A 19778-nucleotide genomic window follows, 5' to 3' on the forward strand; every position below is an offset into this window, starting at 1 on the left:
CGGGGTTCCTCTTCCTACTCCCAAGCTCCCTCTCCTGTCTCCGCTTGCAGGGAAAGCCAAGGTGCAAACCTGGCGCGGCAGGATGTCAGGGCAGCTGCGGGGAGGCCCCACAGGTGTTTCCTCCAGGTGAATGACTACTTGGTTGGTGGATTGTCATGCCAGGCCCAGAGACCCCCTGGCTCTAGCCCGGCCCCCAGGCTCTCGGGTCCTTCAGAGGGCCTGGGGATTGGGGGCTTGGGTCTGGGCGGGAGTCTGGGTGAGGCAGAAGCTGGAGCTGGACTTTGAGGGGCTCAGCCGATGATGATCTGCCCGGCCCCATTACAGTAAAATCATTAGTTATGTTTTATGATCAAGGTTTTCACGTAATTTTGCACGTCCTCTAGCTCTTCATCCCTTCGGAGTCCTCCTGCAGCCACAGACAGTCCCATTTCAGCCCCACGAGAGTGCAAGAGGAAAGTTGGACAAGACCCGCCACCAGCACCTAAACTCCCAGCCCAAATGCCATGCAGAGAGGGCCGGGTGCTAGAGCTCGGTTACAGTTCCATTTTCTCCAGGTGGGGAAACTGAGGCCCAAAGAGATGCTCTGACCTGTCTCAGGCAACAGAGCCCAAGAGAGGGACTGGATCTCTGCCACTGGCTGCCTGTGGGGGATCACCTATCTGCACCCATCTGGGCAGCCTCCCCCACCTTGCCCCGGCCCCTGGCACCCAAATACTCTGCAGCTGAGGAGATAAACATTAGGAGTCACCCGCAGCCACATTTTCCATGGGCTGCTTCCAGGCCGGGTTTCCCCTCTGAGGAAAGCCCCAAGGTTGCTCTGCATGGTCAGGAGAACCGGGGAGGAAATGACAAAGATCCTGCTGCAGAGGGCGGCAGAAAACAGCCCAACCTTTGGCCTCTAGGGGTGTGGCTGTGCCAAAGTGGGGGTAGGGGCCAGGTGTGGAGGGGAGGGGCAATTGGAAGGTACACCTGGAATCTAGATTTGGAAAAGCACAATTTTTTTTTTAAGATTTCGTTTATTTATTCATAAGAGACACACAGAGAGAGGCAGAGGGAGAAGCAGGCTCCCTGTGGGGAGGTTGATGCAGGATTCGATCCCAGGACCCCAGAATCATAACCTGGACCGAAGGCAGATGCTCAACCACTGAGCCATCTGGGTGCCCCAGAAAAACGTAAACTTTAGAGTGAAATGAGCCTGGGGTGAGTCCCAGTGCTGCTACCGAGTAGCCATGTGATCTTGTGCCTGTGGCTTCACCTGGACGATCTCCGCTATTAATTGGCAAAGACCCATCTCCAGGCTCGTGGGAATCTGAGCACACGGAAACTGTGCCCACGGCTCAAGCTGAATAAATGTTAGTTTTCACCCAAATGCCCTTCCTCCTGGACCAATCAGTCCTGGGGGCCCCCTATCTGCCACGCTTGGCTACTATAAATATGCTCCATAAATACTCGCTGAATAAACGAATGAATGATTGTTGCCAGCCAAAAATACAACAAATTTAGAGGAGGGCTTTGAAGTAGTCTATCAGCATATCTGACAGACTGTCACAACTCGCTGGGTGGCCTCATCTGTTAAAGAATATAATAGCAGCAAATGTTTGTTAAAGTATTCACTGTGTGTCAGGTATAGCCGAGGACCTGAGAACACTTAGTTCTCCCAGCAGCACTGAGAAGATGTAATGTGTTATAGATGGGGGAACTGAGGCACAGAAAGGCTAAATAGCCCCAAGGTCACCTTGCTGGGTGGTGGCTGCCCCTAGGCATGGACCCAGAGTTCCTGGTCTTTGCTCAGAGATGGCCAAGGACCCTTTCGAACTCTCCCTTCCAGCGTCCCCTGACCAGGACTCCTCCGGGGCAGGGGTTCTCTTTCCTGGGCTGGTGCTAACTTTGGGCTCCCCATGAGTTTTGCAGGAACCTGCAAATCAGCTGCTGGGAGTGTATGGGGGAGATAAAGTGGCGATCGGCCCACTCCAACACTGTCACCCGGGGCCCTTTGTCAGAGGCAACTTCTCATAGCTTCTCGGCTGCTTGCTGCCTAGAGGGAGGCAGGCAGCAAGGCCATGGGGATTTGGACTCCAGCTCCTTTGTTCTGCCTCAGCTCATCCTCCCCCTTCCCTGCTGCAGCTTCTGGACCTTCCTCTTCTTGGTGCAAATGCAGATCTTGAACTTGAAGTTCACTCTCAGGCAGACTTTCCGGCATGAGCATGATAACTCAGGGCTGGGAATCCAGGGACTGAGTTTTCTGCGCTGCCAAAAACCCAGGGGTGCTTTTCTCTCCAGGTGGGCAGATTTGTAGAAAATCTGCTCCCAAATGGTCAGGTATATGCCAACAACGCAACAATACACATCAGTTTACAGAGACGCTCCACAGAGATCACACTGTTCCGTCCTGACCACTCTGGTTAGAGATGGGTTAGATTGTTATCATTCCAATTTAAGAGAAGAGGAAACTGAGGCCCAGGAGAATCCTCCTGGTGCTTGTTCATGATTATGCAGGCATTCAGAGGCAGATGCAAATGTTTCCCCAAGGCTCCAGAGACTGTATGGCAATAATAACTACTATTGTCAACATTTACCAAGCTGACTAGGCCAAGAACTCTTCTCTTATAATCCCCTCAACAATTTTAAGTAGTGACCCCCATGCTACAGATGAAGAAACTGAGGCTTGGAGAAGCAAATCACCTGCTCAAAGTTCAGTTATTTGTAACCACCAGGCAGAGTGTCAAAGTCACATTTGAACTCAAATTCTATCTGGCTCCAAAGTCTCAAGTCTTAAGAGGCAAGACAGGGCTGCCTCCATCTGAAGTGGAGGAGTCACCCTGTTTCCCTAAGTGGGGCCTGGGATGAGCCTGGCCTCACTTCCTGATCATGGTGCTGCTTCAGGCCTGGTACACACAGCTCCTGGGAGCCCCTCTGGCGACAGGTACCACCAGACTTTGGGGACACATTGGGGTCACATCTGAGTGTGAGCCCCCTCACACGTAATAGCAGCCCCTGGTCTAGGCTAATGTGGTCCTGCGACAGCCTCACAGATGAGCTCACACATATGTGCACAGTGCTTCCTTTCCTCCCCACTTACTCCCTCTCTTCTTCCCCCTGCCCCTCCTTCTTTCCTTCCTTCAATCAAACACCAGCCAAGTAGCCCTCTTATTTCTACACACAGACATTCACTTCTTTTGCCAACCTCCCCCAGTGCAAAATGGAGATGTAGAACCCCTGTTCAAAAATAAGAATTTCAAGACAGTGACAGCAGAGCATTTGAACAGGTGTAGGGCCTAGTGTGAGTGCACCAGGGGGTGTGAGTGCACAGGGGGCACACCCATGCACTGGCCTTGGCCCAGCTCTGCTCACTTTCCCCTTCTAAATCTAGCTCCCTGCTCCTTACCCTCCTATCTCATCCTTGAACATTCCAAGCTCTTTCTCACCTCAGGACTTTTGTAAGGGCTGTTCTCCCTGCCAAAAATCCTTTTCCCAATCTTGTCTCATAACTGGATCTTCCTCAATGTTCAGGTCTCAGCCCAAATGCCACCTCCTTGGGGAGACCTCCCTGATCCCTCAGTCTAAAGTGGCCACCATCCCTTCCCTGTGCATGACGATCTGTGACCTCGAATGTACTTGTCAGTTTACTGTTCGTTGTTCCTCTTCTCCCCTTGGATGTTGGCTCCACAGGCAGGGCCCAAATCTGTCCTGTTCATCATTGAACTCCTGGGGCCCAATCCAGTGCCTGGCATCTAGTAGGTTTCAGGAACTACTTGTAAAACAGTGAATGAATGAGTTAATGGACACAGACACCCTAATACACACATACATACACACACCCCCACATCTACTCCCACTCTCCTTCTACCACCCAGACAAGCACTGGGGGCTCCCCAAATATCCTGGTGCCCCAGATGCCCCAACACAAAGATCCGGTAAGACCCAGAAGGGCAGGATCCTGAGGCCCCAAAACAAAGACACATAGAAGTGGCAAGGCCTGGATAAAAGAGAAAGAAAAATATAGAGAAGGAAGGAAAGAGGAAAGAAGAGAGACGTAGAGCCAGAGGAAGGAGAGAAGGTAGACAAAGAGGGGAGAACAAGTTAGGCTTGGTGATAATCCTGTTTCTTCTCTTTATTAGCGAAACTAATAATTACTATTAATACCTGGCCCCTCCCTGGCCCTTTCATCCAGGCTGGTGGGGAAGTTTTGAAGATGAAAGTCTGGGGGTGGGGGTGGGGTGCTCTCAGATGCAGTTTCCAGGGCTTCACAACCACTAATTAAACCTGGCAGCCCCCTCCAATTACCCCTCCCTATGCCCCCCATGCTGTGCCACCTGACTCAATGCCTTTCCAGGTGGGAAGCCAGCTGAGTAGCTGTGGTTGGGGACGAGGGACTGTCAGCAGAGCAGATCATGGGGAGGTGCCAGAAAGAGGAACCTCACACCAGGTGGCACTGAAATTCAGGAACCCTGCCCCCAGCTGAAATTACAGCCTGTCCCTGAGGCTGGCCTCCCCACCCCCACCTCAGGGTCTTGCCTCTGGGCCCTGCCAGATGGCAGTGGGGGGAGTGCCATGGAGAAGGAGGATCTAACCAGACAAAGAGAGGGTCAGCATGTCCAACTCCTCCACACAGTCTCAGGACCACCCGGTCCTGGTCTCTGGCACCCTCAGAGGCTGTTTCGTTCCACCTCCCTCAAAGAGGCCTCCCCTTCCCAGCAGCTGTGATTGACAGCAGGCTCCTCTGCACATCTGCTGCGATGGGGCCCTTGCTACCTTCCATTCGTAAGCCACCTGGACTGCGGGCTGGGTGACCTCCCCCAATCCCTCGACATTAGAACAATCTAGAGGCTCCTAAAGTTACATCAGCAGCCCAGACCTTCCAGTGAGCCTCAACTGTCTGCCCCATCTTTCTACTAGGAGGTCCTACAGGGAGCTGCAAAAGTAACAGGGCCTGAGCTTCCCACCCTCCACAGAAATCATGACCTCTCCAGGCTCCACCACCTTGGTAAATGGCCCCACTGTGCACTCACTGCTCAAAATCCTATAGATTCTACTTCCAATCCAGCTCTCGGATCTGGATTCAGTCCTCCCATCCTTACAGCTACTATCATGCTCCGAGCCACCATCTCTCACCTGCATGACTATCTTTACCTGATTCTCCTAATGAAGGCAGAGTGAAATTTGAAATACACAAATCAGAACAACCCATACCCTGCTTCAAGCTCGTGGCTGCCTTCCCATGGCACCCTCCCCACCAGGGCCCACCAAGCTCCTGGCTTCCTGGATGATCTTACCTCTTTCCCCCTCTTTGCCTGCCCCCTCCTTCAAGCTTTTCTCTGCATTGGCAGCCCTCACGCTAGCTATGTCCTTTGGTTGTGCCTTCTCACCCTCCAGGTCTCTTCCTCGGAGTCCAGTCCCTACCCCCCTCCGAGAGAATGAGGCCAGCCCTGTGGTCATCTGGAGTCTGGGTTGGCCTCTTTCCCTCACAGCATTTCAGCTGGCTGTCTCTGCCACTAGATTCTGCTTTGGGTCTGTGCTATCCATTGCCTTATCATTTGCCAACACCTAGCACAGAGCCTAGCACGTAGTAGGTACTCCACAAGTGTGCTGAATGGGTAAATGCCCCAGAATCCATATCCTGGTACCCCCAACCCATTGCCTTGCTCTTCCCTCCAGGGTGACCCGGAGCAGGTGCTCTGAAAGCCGGCCCTGCAGCATGGTGAAGTGCAGAGCCTAGGTTCAGATCTGGGATGCCTGGCAGCCACCTCTAACCACTTAATCCACTCAGAACCAGCCCCGAGGACCAGACCTTGGGTATGTTCCTGACCTTCTCTAGCCTTGGCTACCTCTCTGGAAAATGAGGATAAAAATCTGAGCTCCTGGGGATAAGATGAGGCATAAATGGAGACTACATTGCCAAGGCCATCTCATGACCGTGTCCCAGGTGGATGTCCTGACTGAAGTACAGATTTACACACACAGACTCACACCCATACCCCCCAACCAACTTCTGGGCTCAGAAACAGAGGAGCGGGTCCCTCACACAAGAGCATCCCCCCACACCAGCCTCAGCCAAGGCCGGTCCTTCCCCGCAATGTGGGGATCATGCGCCATCTAGTGGGGAACCTAGGCGGGAGCAGGCATTCTCAGCCCCTCTGATCCGCTCAGGGCTGGGAGGGGCGGGGCGGGGCGGGGCGGGGCGGGGGGGGGGCGAGAGGGGGCGGGCGTGGGGGGGGGCGTCCTGTTACAGCTCCCTGGGACCGCTGCCTTGGTCTCCCTCCCTGGGCAGAACTGGGCCTAGCAGCACACACAGGGACTGCCCATCCAGGCACTTAGCCTCTCACCCCTCAATCTGGGAGCCCACTCCCCACCACCCCCTCCCCTCTAGCCACACAGAACTTCTCCACGAATGATCCTAAGTAGATCCACATTTTATATAGACTCAAGACCTTCCCACAAGCTGTTTTCTCAGCCTGGGAATCCTCTCCCACCCTCTTCTCCCTGTCCTGGCTGACCCCTAGCCCCTACTCACTCTCTGGGCCTCTATTTAAACAGCACCTGCCCAGAGGCCCCTGACCAAGCTAGACTAGCCTTCTGTTGCCCCCCACAGACATCCCTCCCGCCCTGTTGCAAAGCCTGCTGCACATATGCCGTGCTTCTTGCCCATCTTCCTCCTTTCACAGAGACCTTGACAGAGGCCCTGTGATGCTGCCCTCTGCAGGGTAAGTGCTCAGAGGGCCCGGGGCCTGCACATTCAACCACGAGTGAGTCCTGTGAGCATCAGCAGCAGGCAGGTCACAGCCCGTGGAGGACAGAAACTGGAGGTTTCCAAGAAGGACACAGGGAGCTGCTCTGGGCCCCGCCCCACCTCCAAGCCCTAGTGCCCACTGGGCTACAACGGGTCTCTGATTCCTGGCTGTGTGTCTATGGTGAATTAGCTCACCCTCTCTGGGCCACAGCTTCCTCTTCCCATGCTTCCCTTGCTCCCTGTCACAAAACTTGTCTCCAAGGGGAGCAGAGGATGGAACCCATGAGCAAATTATAGTATGAACTGTTAGGGTGCTTGGGTGGCTCAGCTAGTTAAGCGTCTGCCTTCAGCTCAGGTCATGATTCCAGGGTCCTGGGATGGAGCCCAGCATCAGGTTCCCTGCTCAGTGGGGAGTCTGCTTCTCCCTCTTCCCCTGCTTGTGCTCTCTCACTCTCTCTGTCAAATAAATAAAAACTTAAAAAAAAATATGAACTCTTGCTAGACATGGGAAGTATGGAGCATTCCAGCCTGGGCTGGAGGAACCAGCAAAGGGCTGGGTTTGGATTTCTCAGGGAAATTCCCTATTCTTCATTTCCTCACTCAACAGATACTTAGAAAACACCCAGATTGGAGATTTAAAACATCGGGGCTCTGGAGCCAGATCACCTGGGCTCAGATCCCTGTGTCACTACTACTGATGGCTGTTGGCTGATTGTTTCCTCCATTGTAAGTGAGGGGAATTAAAAAAAATTCTGCCTCCAAGGGTGATTGAAAGGACTCAGTGAGATGCTACAGGCACCTGTCCCTTAGCCCCTGGATGCTCTCATGACCCCAGTCATCCAGCTGGGGCCTGGCGTGCTGTAAGTGTGCAATTAACATAGGGGCCATTGTTGCTACTATTGTTCACCGGGCAGCTGCAGCTTGTCACTAAGCTCTGCTGCCTTCGCCTGCCGCCCTGCACCCAGGGCCTCCCTTGTCGCTGCCACTCTGGTCCCTGTGTGGCCCTGGTAGCTCCTCTTTGGTCCCCCCACCCCCACTCCCGCCTTTGATTCTCCTTCGGTTCCTCAGAGCCTTCTGGAATTCTGCCCTCGGGAATTCCAGGCCATCAGCAGTGGGATTTCCTCTCTCTCAGTGTCTTCTCTGGACTTTCCCATCCTGTCCTAGAAACTCTGGCTCTCCCCCGAGGATGCTGCATCTCCCTGCAGGCCTCCCCGTGGCTTCCCCTTTCTTCTGCAGCCTGTGGCAGCAGGTAGGAACCACAGCATGTGGGCATGTTGTCCTCTTGCTTCTCGTTATTTCCAGGCCACCCCCCCACACACACACAAAGGGCACCAGTTTTGAATCTTGTCACCGCATACGTGTAGCTAGCATGCGCTACTCCACTTCGGTGAAGACATCTACCAGCCCTTGGGTCCCATCCTGCCACCCTTAAGGACTGTCCCTGGACTCAGGATCACTCTCAGTCAGTCGCTTCCTGTTTTATCCTGTTTTAGTTCTTGGTCCTTTCAAGACCAAGAACGCAGAGGATGCTATCACCCTGGCCTCTGGGCCCTTGATCTGTTCTTCTCTACGAAGAGCCACTCCCTCCCATGGTTGTCACCAGTGCCTGCGACTCCTCTTTCAACCGACATCTCAATTCCGTGCCCCTCGGCCCCTGACCTGCACCCAAAGTATCAGCAGGTAATTGACTCCAGCTGTCTCAGCTGTCCCTTGCCCCATCAGAACCTCTGATTGTTTGGCCCCATGGTCTTTATGGTGTCCCCTAGCCCCTGGATGCTCTCATGACCCCAGTCATCCAGCTCCAATGGCATGCTTGGTCATGATCATTGCTCCTGCACACTCACCCTCATTCTCCTGCCACTCTCTCGACAAAACCACAGCTCTGGTTAAATCCAATGCTCTGTTTATGCAGTGGCTGCATCTGTGCAGCTGAACAGGGCTGGAGAAAACAACAACCACCAACCTTAAGTGGGCCCGTAATGCTGCCTCCGAATTCTCCTCTAGTGCCCTAGATCTTAGTGGCCATCACAAGCCTTCTCCCACCTTCAACCTCCCATACTCCCCACCGTCACCCATCTCCAGCCTTGTGCTACTTCCCTGATGAGAACACTCGAGCTCCCACCCCGACACACGCTTGCCCTGCAGCACCTCCCCTCTCCCCCGTTTGCACAGACACACTACCCACACTCCTGTGGAAAGCCAATTCCTCCCTGTGGACACTAAAGCCCAGCAAATCTCACCTGCTCAAGGACACAGCGCCTTCATCAAATTTTCACTCTACTAGTAGACCATTCCCAACAGTGTACAAATATGTTATTGATACAACCTTTATTTTTTTAAGATTTTGTTTATTTTTTTTGAGGGAGATCGAAAGTGAGAGAGAGCATGAGCTGGGGAAGAGGCAGAGGGAGAGGGAGAAGCAGGCTTCCCACTGAGCAGAGAGCCCAATGATGTGGGACTCAATTCCAGGACCCTGGGATCATGACCAGAGCTGAAGGCAGATGCTTAATTGACTGAGCCACCAGGTGCCCCAAGACAACCTTTAAAAAGAGAAACCGAGGGGATCCCTGGATGGCTCAGCGGTTTAGTGCCTGCCTTCGGCCCAAGGCATGGTCCTGGGGTCCCGGGATCGAGTCCCACATCAGGCTCCTTGCATGGAGCCTGCTTCTCTCTCTGCCTGTGTCTCTGCCTCTCTCTCTCTCTCTCTCATGAAGAAATAAATAAAATCTTTAAAAAATAATAAAAAGAGAAACCGAAAGAACCTCTTGAGCTCATCTCTCATCCTGTCCTTTGTACACGTTACTTTCAATCCTTTCTTAAATCTACTCCATTCAAACGTTCCCTTGATACACACACACTGAAACTGCTCTTGTCCAGGTCCCCAGTGCCCTCCATGTTGCTGCATCCATGCACATTCTCAGCCCACCTCACATCTACCCCTCCGTGCTGTGGCATAGCTACCTCCTCCCTTCTCCTTAGTTCCTCTTCTTCGCTTGGCTTCCTGGACACCCCCTCCCCCATATTCAGTTTTCCTCCCATCTGGCCGTTTCCAACTTCTTTTTCCTTGGCTATCACCTCCTCTTATCCCAACGGTCTGATGCTCAGTCCCTGGACATCTTCTCTATCTGCACTCAGTCCCTCAGTGGTCATCAATAGTCTTATGATTTCCAGTAATGTTTAGATGCTGAAGACACCTCTCCTCAATTCCAGACTCATCTATCCCAAAAACCTCCTTGGCATCTCCACTTCGATGTGCAAAAAACGCCTTAAACTCGGACCTAAGATTGAGCATCCAGTCTTCCCCCCAAAACCGACTCCACTCTCGGACTTCTCCAACCTAGCTGATGGCAATGCCATCTTTCCAGTTGCTCCAGCCATAAACGCTGGAATTGTCTTTGACAATTCTCTTTCTCTTGTGCCTCATGTGTAATCTAGCAAGAAATCCTGTTGGATCTTTGGAATATAATCAAATTTTGATCGCTTTTTTCTGCCCCCACTGATGCCACCTGAGTCTCAGCTACTAATATCTCTCCCCTCTAAAGTGGAACCCCTCTTTATATTTTTAAAAAAGATTTTATTTATTTATTCATGAGAATACACAGAGAGGAGAGAGAGAGAGGCAGAGGGAGAAGCAGGCTCCATGCAGGGAGCCTGACGTGGGACTCGATCCCGGGTCTCCAGGATTACGCCCTGAGCTGTAGGCATCGCTAAACCGCTGGGCCACCAGGGCTCCCCAGAACCCCTCCTTCTATGTTAGCCCCTCACCTCCACCCCCATCGGGAGTCTAATCTCCACAGAGCATCTTCAATGATCTTACTAAGTCAGAAGTCAGATTCTGTCATTTTTTTGCTCAAAACCCTCTGATGGCTCCATTCAGAATTTAAAAAAAAAATATATATATATATACACACACACACACACACACATACATACAGACACAACCTACTTCTCGGCCCTTCCCCATATCTCCATCTATACATTCTCTCTTCCATATGTTAGAGAGATATATGGAAGTGGCTATTTTAAACATAGGGGCTTCGCAGTCAGAATTCTAAATCAGCCACAAATGTGTGATCTCAGTGATCCCTTATCTGTAAAAAGAAAAATCAAAACCGTTATCTAGTTGATAATTTTGTGAGGATTAAATGAAGCTATGCATATAAATTGCTCAGCCCGAGCTAGTACACAATAAATACGGAATAACTTCTTATTCTGCCGAGTACACGTAGGAGACCCAATCTCTGATGATCGCGGTTGTTGTTGTTATTACCCTCCACGCCACGAGGAGCGCTGCTGCCCCCGGGCGCACGAGGCCCGGGGTCAGGATACAGGAAGTCCTTCTAGCCGCGGCCGCGACTGTCTTTGCACACTGGTCCGCGTCACTCAGTAGATGTCGCTGCTTCGCGCGGCCTCCGAGGCCGACCCGCTCGCAGCGACATCGCCTCCTTTGGTGCTCTCTTCAGTGAACCGCCTTTCCCGAGGGCGAGTCTTCAACTCCGTGGAAACGCTCAAAGCGGGCACCTTCCGGGAGCCGGCCTCGCGGCGTGACCTCGGGCGTACACTTCCGGGGATGCGGACGTGACCCGTCGCCCCGCCCACTCCCGCTCTCTCTTTCCGGTCGCGGAGTCTGAAGAAGACGCGCAGGTAGGAGGCCTGGGCGAGGACAATCGAGCGGCATCCTGCGGCAGGGGCCACCCGTCGGGGCTGGGGTCGTGGGCCCGGGGGGCTTCGGCGGCAGCCGAGTGAGGTGCGGGCGAGAGGGGCGCGGCCGGCCGCCCGCAGCCCGAGGGGCGCGCCTTGTCTCGGAAGGAGGCGGGCTTCCCTCCAGGAGGGGCCTGTGAAGTGGGAGTGAGGGGAGTGAAGTGAGTGCGGCTCCGGCTCCAGCCGGAGAGGCCCCGGCAGGGGCCGCGCAGCAGGCGGGTGGCGAGGGCGCGCGGACCCTCGTCGGGGGTGGCCTGTCACTTGTGCTCCGCCGGCCGCCTGGCGGCCCCAGGCCCGACCCCGGATAATCTAGTGCGTTTCCTGGTTGGGGATACGGGGTTGACCGCGGCCCCGGTCCCATAGGGGCGGAGTGAGGAGCTCGAGGAGGGAATCCGGAAGGACGGCCCGTGTGGGTGCCCTCCGGGGTGGCTGCGGAGCCTCGCACGTTGCGAGCCCTGGGCGCTTAGGGCGCGCTGCCCCGAGCCGGAAGGGGGGGCGGGGAGCGTGCCTCGCTGGCCTGAGCGCTGTCTGTGGGACTCTGATGCGACCTCCGAGGACCGTTGTCAGCACCGCTCTGGGGCGCCTCGGGCTGGGGAGAATGGGCATTTGTGGAGGGGCCGCTGGAGGGATCGGTGTTCGTGCCCCCTCAGCTGAGATCCGCCGGCGTCTTCCCGGGCTCCTCCCGGCCGACCTTGAAGCTCCACTTCCCGTGAGCGCTTGGCGCCCTCCTCACAGTTCTTGCTCTGCTGGATCTAATCGGGCGCGGGAAGTTAACTTTGGGTACACCCGAGGCCTGCGCTGGTGGCGCTTGCTGCGACCCTCACTAGGCCTGTGGGGAGGGCCCCGGGGCGTCCGGGAGAGCAGCGGAAGTGCCCTCTCCAGCTCTGGAATGCGCGCGGTTCACGGGGCCGGGGCGTCCTGACACAGGAAGGGAGTGCGGGCCTGGGCGTGGGACCGGTGTTGAGGGTCAGCCTGGCTTCACAGACTTGGGCAAGGCCGCGCCTGTCCTCCGGAGGGGTACAGCCCGAGTCACCCGAGCCCTTCTGATGTCCCCCGTCTTCTGAAAACGTTAGGAAATTGCTCTGAATCTTGACTCTCTGGAGGGCCGGGCGGGCCGAGGCTTTGATGGCCAAGTGGTCCTCTCCTAGCGTCCCACCTTATTATCCTCACCTGCGTTCCTCCTGCTCTAGTGTCCGCCTCCCCCAGGGCCTGTGACCGTGTAATTGCACCTCCATTGCCGGCCACGTCAGATTAGAGTTATAACTTGGTTTCGCTGACAATGAGTTTCGGGGATGGGGCATTTCTCTTAGCCTTCCAAGAGGATGTTGGGTATTGCCTTCAATGCTCCATTCTAGTAAAAGTTTAAGAATTTGGTTTTAGTCAGTTTGTGGACTGACTAAAGAGGATAGCGGGAGATTGGTTGTCAGAGGATGGGAGATAGCATTTAAACTGGCTTTTGGAGGCATCTGGTGGAGCACAGGATAGAATAGGGGATGGAGCTAGAGGGATATGTGGGTAAGGGACCCTTGGATTCTAAGCCAAGGGATTGGTGCAGAGTTTAGGCAGCAGGTGTCACCAGTTATGGGTAGGTTATTGGCCTTGGTCTTGCACTAGCCTTTTTGGATGTGCTCTTACAGTCTTTTTTGAGCCTAAACTGTAAGTAAATGGTATGGGGGGTGGAGGGGAGGGCAGGAAACCAGAAGCAGTCCTGGCTTTAGAAGTATTATGAGATGTAGACCAGGAATCCCTAAATTTGGTTCTCTGCTCTGCAGCTGACCTGCTATGTCACCAAGAACAAGTCATCAGCAATTCTTCAGGAGGTATACTGAGGGCAGTAAGGCCCAGGGATGATTGCTTGGCCTAGATTTGCAGAGTGGTCAGTTGAACTTAAAGGTCTCCAGAGACCGAAGCCAGTGTGATGTTCATGCTTTTGAGGCCCACTTCTTAAAAATTTGAGGGCTACTTACAATCTGCTGTTAGAACTCTAAGCTGCTTTCCTATAAATGCTATGAGCTGAGCTTTTGGTAAATTCAGGAGAAGGGTTATCTCAAAGTACTTTGCTTTTTCAGCCATCAATTGAAAGCCCCCTAAATGCAGGGAGAAATGAGTTTTAGGCAGAGATGAGATTACACAGATCAGGGTGGAGGGAAACACGACACAGAGGAGCAAAACTTGGAGATTTCCTTTGATAGCCGGGAAGAAGATTGTGGCAACATCTCGTCTATTACTAATGTTGGATTCTTTTCCTCCTTTCAGAAATGGCACCTCGTAAGGGGAAGGAAAAGAAGGAAGAACAGGTCATCAGCCTTGGACCTCAAGTTGCTGAAGGAGAAAATGTGTTTGGTGTCTGCCACATATTTGCATCCTTCAATGACACTTTTGTCCATGTCACTGATCTTTCTGGCAAGTGAGTACCTGGGTGAAGAGGCACAGACCACACTGGCCAGGGTCTGGGGGAAGAAATGCCCCTGGAACTGGGTGGCTAATGGGATTCTCTTAAAAGGATTAAATAGAATGTTCAGATAAGGAAATGTGTTTGGGTGTTTAGCCACAAATATTGTGATTTCCCAGGCACTTGGATTATGAGAGAAAGAGATATCTTCTGTGCCCTCATGATCTTTAAAGTGTAATTCTTTTTTTTTTTTTTTTTGTATTTTTTTTATTGGAGTTCGATTTGCCAACATACAGTATAACACCCAGTGCTCATCCTGTCAAGTGCCCTCCTCATGCCTGTCACCCAGTCACCCCAACCCCCCGCCCACCTCCTCTTCCACTACCCCTTGTTCATTTCCCAGAGTTAGGAGTCTCTCATGTTCTGTCTCCCTCTTCTGATCATTTCCCACTCATTTTCTCTAAAGTGTAATTCTTGAATCTTCAATCTGTTCATACTTTGTAGGAGGAGGGGTAGACAGGAAGTCTGCTCTACATACAGGTTCTGGCTGTTACTAGCAAGTTTTAGTGACATGTGAAGTCACTCAAATTTGGTTTTCTCATATAAGGTGAGGTTAATAGTGCCTGTCTCATCAAGCAAGTGGGAGGATTTTTTTTTCTAAGATTTTATTTATTTATTTATTCATGAGAGAGGCAGAGACACAGGCCGAGGGAGAAGCAGGCTCCATGCAGGGAGCCTGATGTGGGACTCGATCCTGGATCCTGGCATCACACCTTGAGCCAAAGGCAAGACCCCCAACCTCTGAGGCACTCTGGCTTCCTGTAATTGGTAGGATTAAATGCAAAGGTAAATTTATATTGTCAATACAACGTTCAGTTATTTAGAGCCTTTGAACCCCATCAGGGCAGGACCCACAACAGTCTTGTTAGAAAGGAGTGTGCAGAGTGCCTGGGTGGTACTGTCGGTTAAGCGTCTGCCTTCAGATCATGATCCCAGGGTCCTGGGATTGAGTCCCATATTGGGCTTCCTGCTCAGTAGAGCGTCTGCTTCTCCCTCTACCCCTCCCCCCGCTTGTACTCAAAATCTTTAAAGAAGAAAAAGGATGATACATGTTCAAGTTGACCTTCATCCTCTGCCATACCTGAACTGTGGCACTCTTTACTCTGTAGGATGGGATAAGCACTCAGGATCCTTGATGGATGCGAGAAATGACTGTGAGCTTTTGTTCCCAGGGAAACCATCTGTCGCGTAACTGGTGGGATGAAGGTGAAGGCTGACCGAGATGAGTCTTCTCCCTACGCTGCCATGTTGGCTGCCCAGGATGTGGCCCAGAGGTGCAAGGAGCTGGGCATCACTGCTCTCCACATCAAACTCCGAGCCACAGGAGGAAATAGGTACATAAGGCAGGGGCTGGATGGTGAGATCCCTGGGCATGGGTGCCAGAGCACCTGGATTTGAGGTTTGGTTTTTCTTTTGTGACTTTGTGCAAGACATTTTGTGTTTGTATTTTATAGTTGATTGCTGCACCACTGCTTCTACTCCCTCCCTCCCTCCCTCCCCAACTTACTGTGTTTATTGGGCACTGAACTGCATAGTTGATATATTCTAGGCACTAGAAAAGAATGATGGAAAAGGTCAGCTGTAGCCTTTACTCTTCCTATGTAGAGATGCCTAGGCTGGTAGGAGAGTCTGACTTTAAACAGCCTGAGTAGGGGAGCATGTGCTTTCCATTTGTGGCAAGTGCTGGGAAGCAAGAAGTACAGTGTGAGGGATGGGAGTTAGTGATAAAGTGTAATTTCATCTAAGACCTAAATATTGTGCCAGGAATTAGTCCAGTGAAGGAAGGGCAGGGGGAGAGTATTATAGCCAGATAAACCTGCAGGGAAAAGGTCTGAGTGGGAATGAACTTGGCACATCTATGGGAAAGAGTTGCATGAAGTGTGATCAGAGAGATAGGGAGGAGCAAGTTCCTGCTAGATCTTGAAGCAGTAAGGATTTGGACTTTAGCCAAAGAGGGTGGGGGGAGCCTAAGAACTTTTTAATAGTAATGACTTGATGAGACTGGGTTTTGTTTTGTTTTGTTTTGTTTTTTTGTGAGAGAGCACACATGAGGCTGGAGGTGGGAGAGAGACAGGAGGAGAGAGAATCTATCCTCAGCACAACCCTGGGATCATGACCTGAGCTGAAATCAAGAGTCAGACACTTGGGATGCCTGGGTGGCTCAGTGATTGAGCATCTGCCTTTGGCTCAGGGCGTGATCCTGGGATCAAGTTGCACATTGGGTTCCTTGCATGGAGCCTGCTTCTCACTCTGCCTTTGTCTCTGCCTCTCTCTGTGTGTCTCATGAATAAGTAAATAAAATCTTAAAAAAAAAAAAAGTCGGCCACTTGACCACCCGAGATACCCAGGTGCTCAAGAGATTGGGGATTTTAAAGATGACTGCTGTATCGGGGGCCCTTGGCTTTCTCAGTAACAGAGCACATGACTCTTGACCTTGGGGTCATGAGTTCAGGCCTCATGTTGGGCATAGAGTTTAATGTTAAAAAAAAAAAAAAATTCTGTGTGGGCAGTAGACCCGATAAAATGGTCCTCTGGAGGGATGCTAGTGTCTTGGTTTGGGGGGAAAGGAGGAGCTAGAAATGGACAGATCACCAAAAAAAAATTTACAGCCTTTGGCAAGAAGGACAGTCCCTTAAATGGGCTGCAGGCAGAGCAGAGCACAAATTGATCCGTGGGCCAGAAAGTATGAAAAGAAAACATACATGGCCCAGTAAGTTTTGCGTGTTTATTGTTTGGCCCTTTTCAAAAAGTTGCAGATTCCTGAACTAGAGGGTTGTGGGATCTTAGAAAGAACTGCTGACAAGTTGGACAAAGCTTTTCTTAATGTAGATCCTCATTTCCTAGAACCAAGACCCCTGGACCTGGGGCCCAGTCAGCCCTCAGAGCCCTTGCCCGCTCAGGAATGAAGATTGGGCGGATTGGTAAGTACCCCCCTCTAGCTAGCACTTGGATTTGCTTTGAATCATTGACCCCAGAATGCTTGTGTTGTACCATTGGGATGCAGTGCCTGGTCTGAGGACTATTTGCAGGTTGGATTGTCGATGGGGGTCTCAAGGGGCACCATGTGATAATTTCTCCCTAAGCACCCCTACCACCTTGATGTAAATGCTGACCTTCCTTTCTGTACTGGGACAGCACAGTTTGGTTTCTGAACTGTTTCCACACTGCCTGGTGTGCAGGGCTTGAGACAGTGGCTGGTAGAACCTGAAGGGAGATGAATTGTCTCCCCTTTTCAGTGTTTCCTAAAGGAGCTGGCATTTTGTATGGTCTGTCCCCGAATTATAAGACCATCAGCATCCTTGGTCCCTGCCTACTAAGTATTAGAGCATGCCAGTCATTGTGATGATGAAAAATGAATGCAGGGAACAGCAACTCCCATGGTTGAGAATCCCAATGAGTTCCCTACGTCTGTAATGCCTGCCCCCTCATGCCTGTGAGCTCCTGGCCCCTTAGAGCTCCTAAGAAGGTGTTATCCCTCTTTCCGGGCACATGGTAGCACCCTTCCATCTAGTGTTCTGACCTTTTCCTTAAATCTTAAGGTTTTGTTTTTTCAGAATATTTTCAACTTTTTATCTATTGGAAAAGAGGGAGTCTTTAGTTGCCCCTGTTAGGAGAATCTTTCCACTAGAGAGTCAGTGGGCTGGGTGTCAGAAAGCTGATTTCCCACTTGCTTCTGGCATCATGTAAGTTGAGTGCCTTTTCTGACCCTCAGTTTTCCCTTCAGAAAACTGAGTTCAGACCACATTAGAAATTTTGAAGAAGCAACAGATGGGGCAATCCATGTCTGTTATATACTGAAAATTCATGTGGGGAGCAGCGGGACTGACTGTTGGTGTGTTAGACCACTGGTCTAGGGAGGCCTGGACTCTTTCCCATCCATCTCTAGGCAATGATGTTTTCTCTTCCTCCCCACAGAGGATGTCACCCCCATCCCCTCCGATAGCACCCGCAGGAAGGGAGGTCGCCGTGGTCGCCGTCTGTGAACAGGATTCTTCAAACTATTTTCTGTTAATAAATTGCCTTTGTGTAAGCTATTTTGACTCTAGTCTTCTCTCCTTTGGGGATATTTGATTCTTTTCCTAACTCCATTTGACCAGGGCATGCGTGCGACTGACCTGCAGTCACGGGTTCAGGACAAAGCAGGAGGCATTTAGTAGATATGAAAGGATGTAGATAACTTGCCGAACAGGAACATGGGAGGGATTGGTTAGGCCCCTGACATTGGACAGGGTGAGCCTGTGTTCTGTGAAGTGACTTCTGGGAGGACTAGCCTAAGGAGAGGTAAGGTACCGGTGCTGCATGCAGTTGGTCTTTTCCACGCTGCTTGTTGTGGCATTGTTGCCTCCATCATCTAAGCCGACCGAGGCCTTAGAGACCTTGTTTTGAAAGCAGAGATGTTGGTTCCAAAAATGGACTAATTCTTAAAGAGCCGGAGCAGAGTGGAAACTGTTGAGCCAAGTGTAGTCTGAGCAGAAGAGGAGGCTTCCAGACTTGAGCCATATATAAACACATGTGGGTGTATACTCGCCCCCCACACCTTCTGTGCAAATTGGGAGCACACTCTACCGCATCTTGCTTTTTCTCACTTGGCAGATCTTAGAGATTGTTCCACATCAGTACATAAAGTACATAGAGATTCAGTCACCCCACAAATACACACTAAGCCCTATTTTCATCAGTGATTAAAAAAAGTTTTTGCTCTCCGGAAGCTTGCATCCACCTCCGAGGACCCAGTGGCAGCAGATGGTACGGAGTGTTCTGCAAAAGATTAGCATAGGGCCCTGTGATGGTGGCTGCTACACTGTTGGATGGTTAATAAAGTGAGCTAGAGAGAAGAAAATTATTAATGTTCTGAGGAAGAGAACATAACATTTACAGCACTCTATCAAAAAAATCCACATGTGAATACCCACACAGTTCAAGCCTATATGTCGTTTGGGGGTCAGCTATACTCCTTCAAGGAGATGAGAGCGCTTCAGCTTTATGGTACTCTTTCTAAAAACCCATAACGCAATTAGAGGACGTTCTGCAAAATACAGGGTTTAAGTCATCAAAAGTGATGAAAAATGAGAGAAGACCAGAGATTACAGAGACAATTAAAGGCAGCATTGGATCCTGAACCAGAAAGAAGGTATTAGTGTGAAAATTGGTAAAAATCCGAGTAAGGCCTGAAGTTCAATTAGTAATGTACCAATGTTAGTTTATTAATTTTGACAAATGTTTTGTGGTAGTGTAAGATGTTAATATTAGGGAAAACTGGATGAGTGGTATACAGAAAAGCCATATGATAAAACTTTTGGGTAAGTTTAAAATACAAAGCAAAAATGTGAGGGAAATGAATGAGGGTACTTAACACAGCCTGGTTTCTAAGGCAGGATATGGTGTATAGACCCTCAAATGGTAAACTTGAGATTGCGGCTTGAGGGGAATAACCACTCAGCCATTTAATGAAAATTCCCATGATAACAGGCTGCCTCATGGGTTATAAAAAATAAGATGAAAGTGTTGAGCACAGTGCCAGGCTCTGAAGAAGCTACTGGTATTATGCCTGTTGAGTTCTTATGCCAAGGAGCTTGAATGACAGCTGGCTGGAATCCTGGTGGAAAAATGCTGGCGGTTGTTAGAGCATTCTTTTTTATTTCCTGTGATGGGACTTTGCAACTTGTCCTGCTGTTTCCTGGTAACCAGGGATGCAGTCAGTCAGGTCTTTGAAAGCAGTTCCTTTCAGGGTTTTGTTTGCAAGGAGAGCCAATTTGCGCAGCTTGGGTTGGAACAGAGCAGTCTGTTGGCCACAGGCATGCAGGGCAGGATTGGATGAGCCATCGCCCACCTGTGACACGGATCATGAGAGCCCAGCCTTGGCAGGTGAGCCTGATGCCATGAGCTACAGCTGCAACC

The 19778-nt window shown here is 51.3% G+C and overlaps 1 protein-coding gene across 2 annotated transcripts; it reads left to right on the top strand.

Moving 5' to 3' along the window:
- Positions 1 to 11210: 11210 nt before the first annotated feature.
- RPS14 (ribosomal protein S14) lies at positions 11211 to 17910 on the top strand. 2 transcript variants are annotated; one of them, XM_077895895.1, is made up of 5 exons: positions 11211 to 11371; positions 13685 to 13835; positions 15053 to 15214; positions 16725 to 16801; positions 17796 to 17910. In XM_077895895.1, the coding sequence occupies exons 2-5, from the start codon at positions 13687 to 13689 to the stop codon at positions 17861 to 17863; spliced, it is 456 nt and encodes a 151-aa protein (XP_077752021.1). In that variant the 5' UTR covers positions 11211 to 11371; positions 13685 to 13686; the 3' UTR covers positions 17864 to 17910. The 2 variants fall into 2 exon arrangements, with proteins under 2 accessions (XP_077752021.1, XP_077752022.1); XM_077895896.1 differs by having other exon boundaries at positions 11328 to 11474.
- The last annotated feature ends 1868 nt before the right edge of the window (positions 17911 to 19778 follow it).

The sequence above is a fragment of the Canis aureus genome, chromosome 4 (genome assembly GCF_053574225.1).
Source record: "Canis aureus isolate CA01 chromosome 4, VMU_Caureus_v.1.0, whole genome shotgun sequence".
Lineage (NCBI taxonomy): Eukaryota > Metazoa > Chordata > Mammalia > Carnivora > Canidae > Canis > Canis aureus.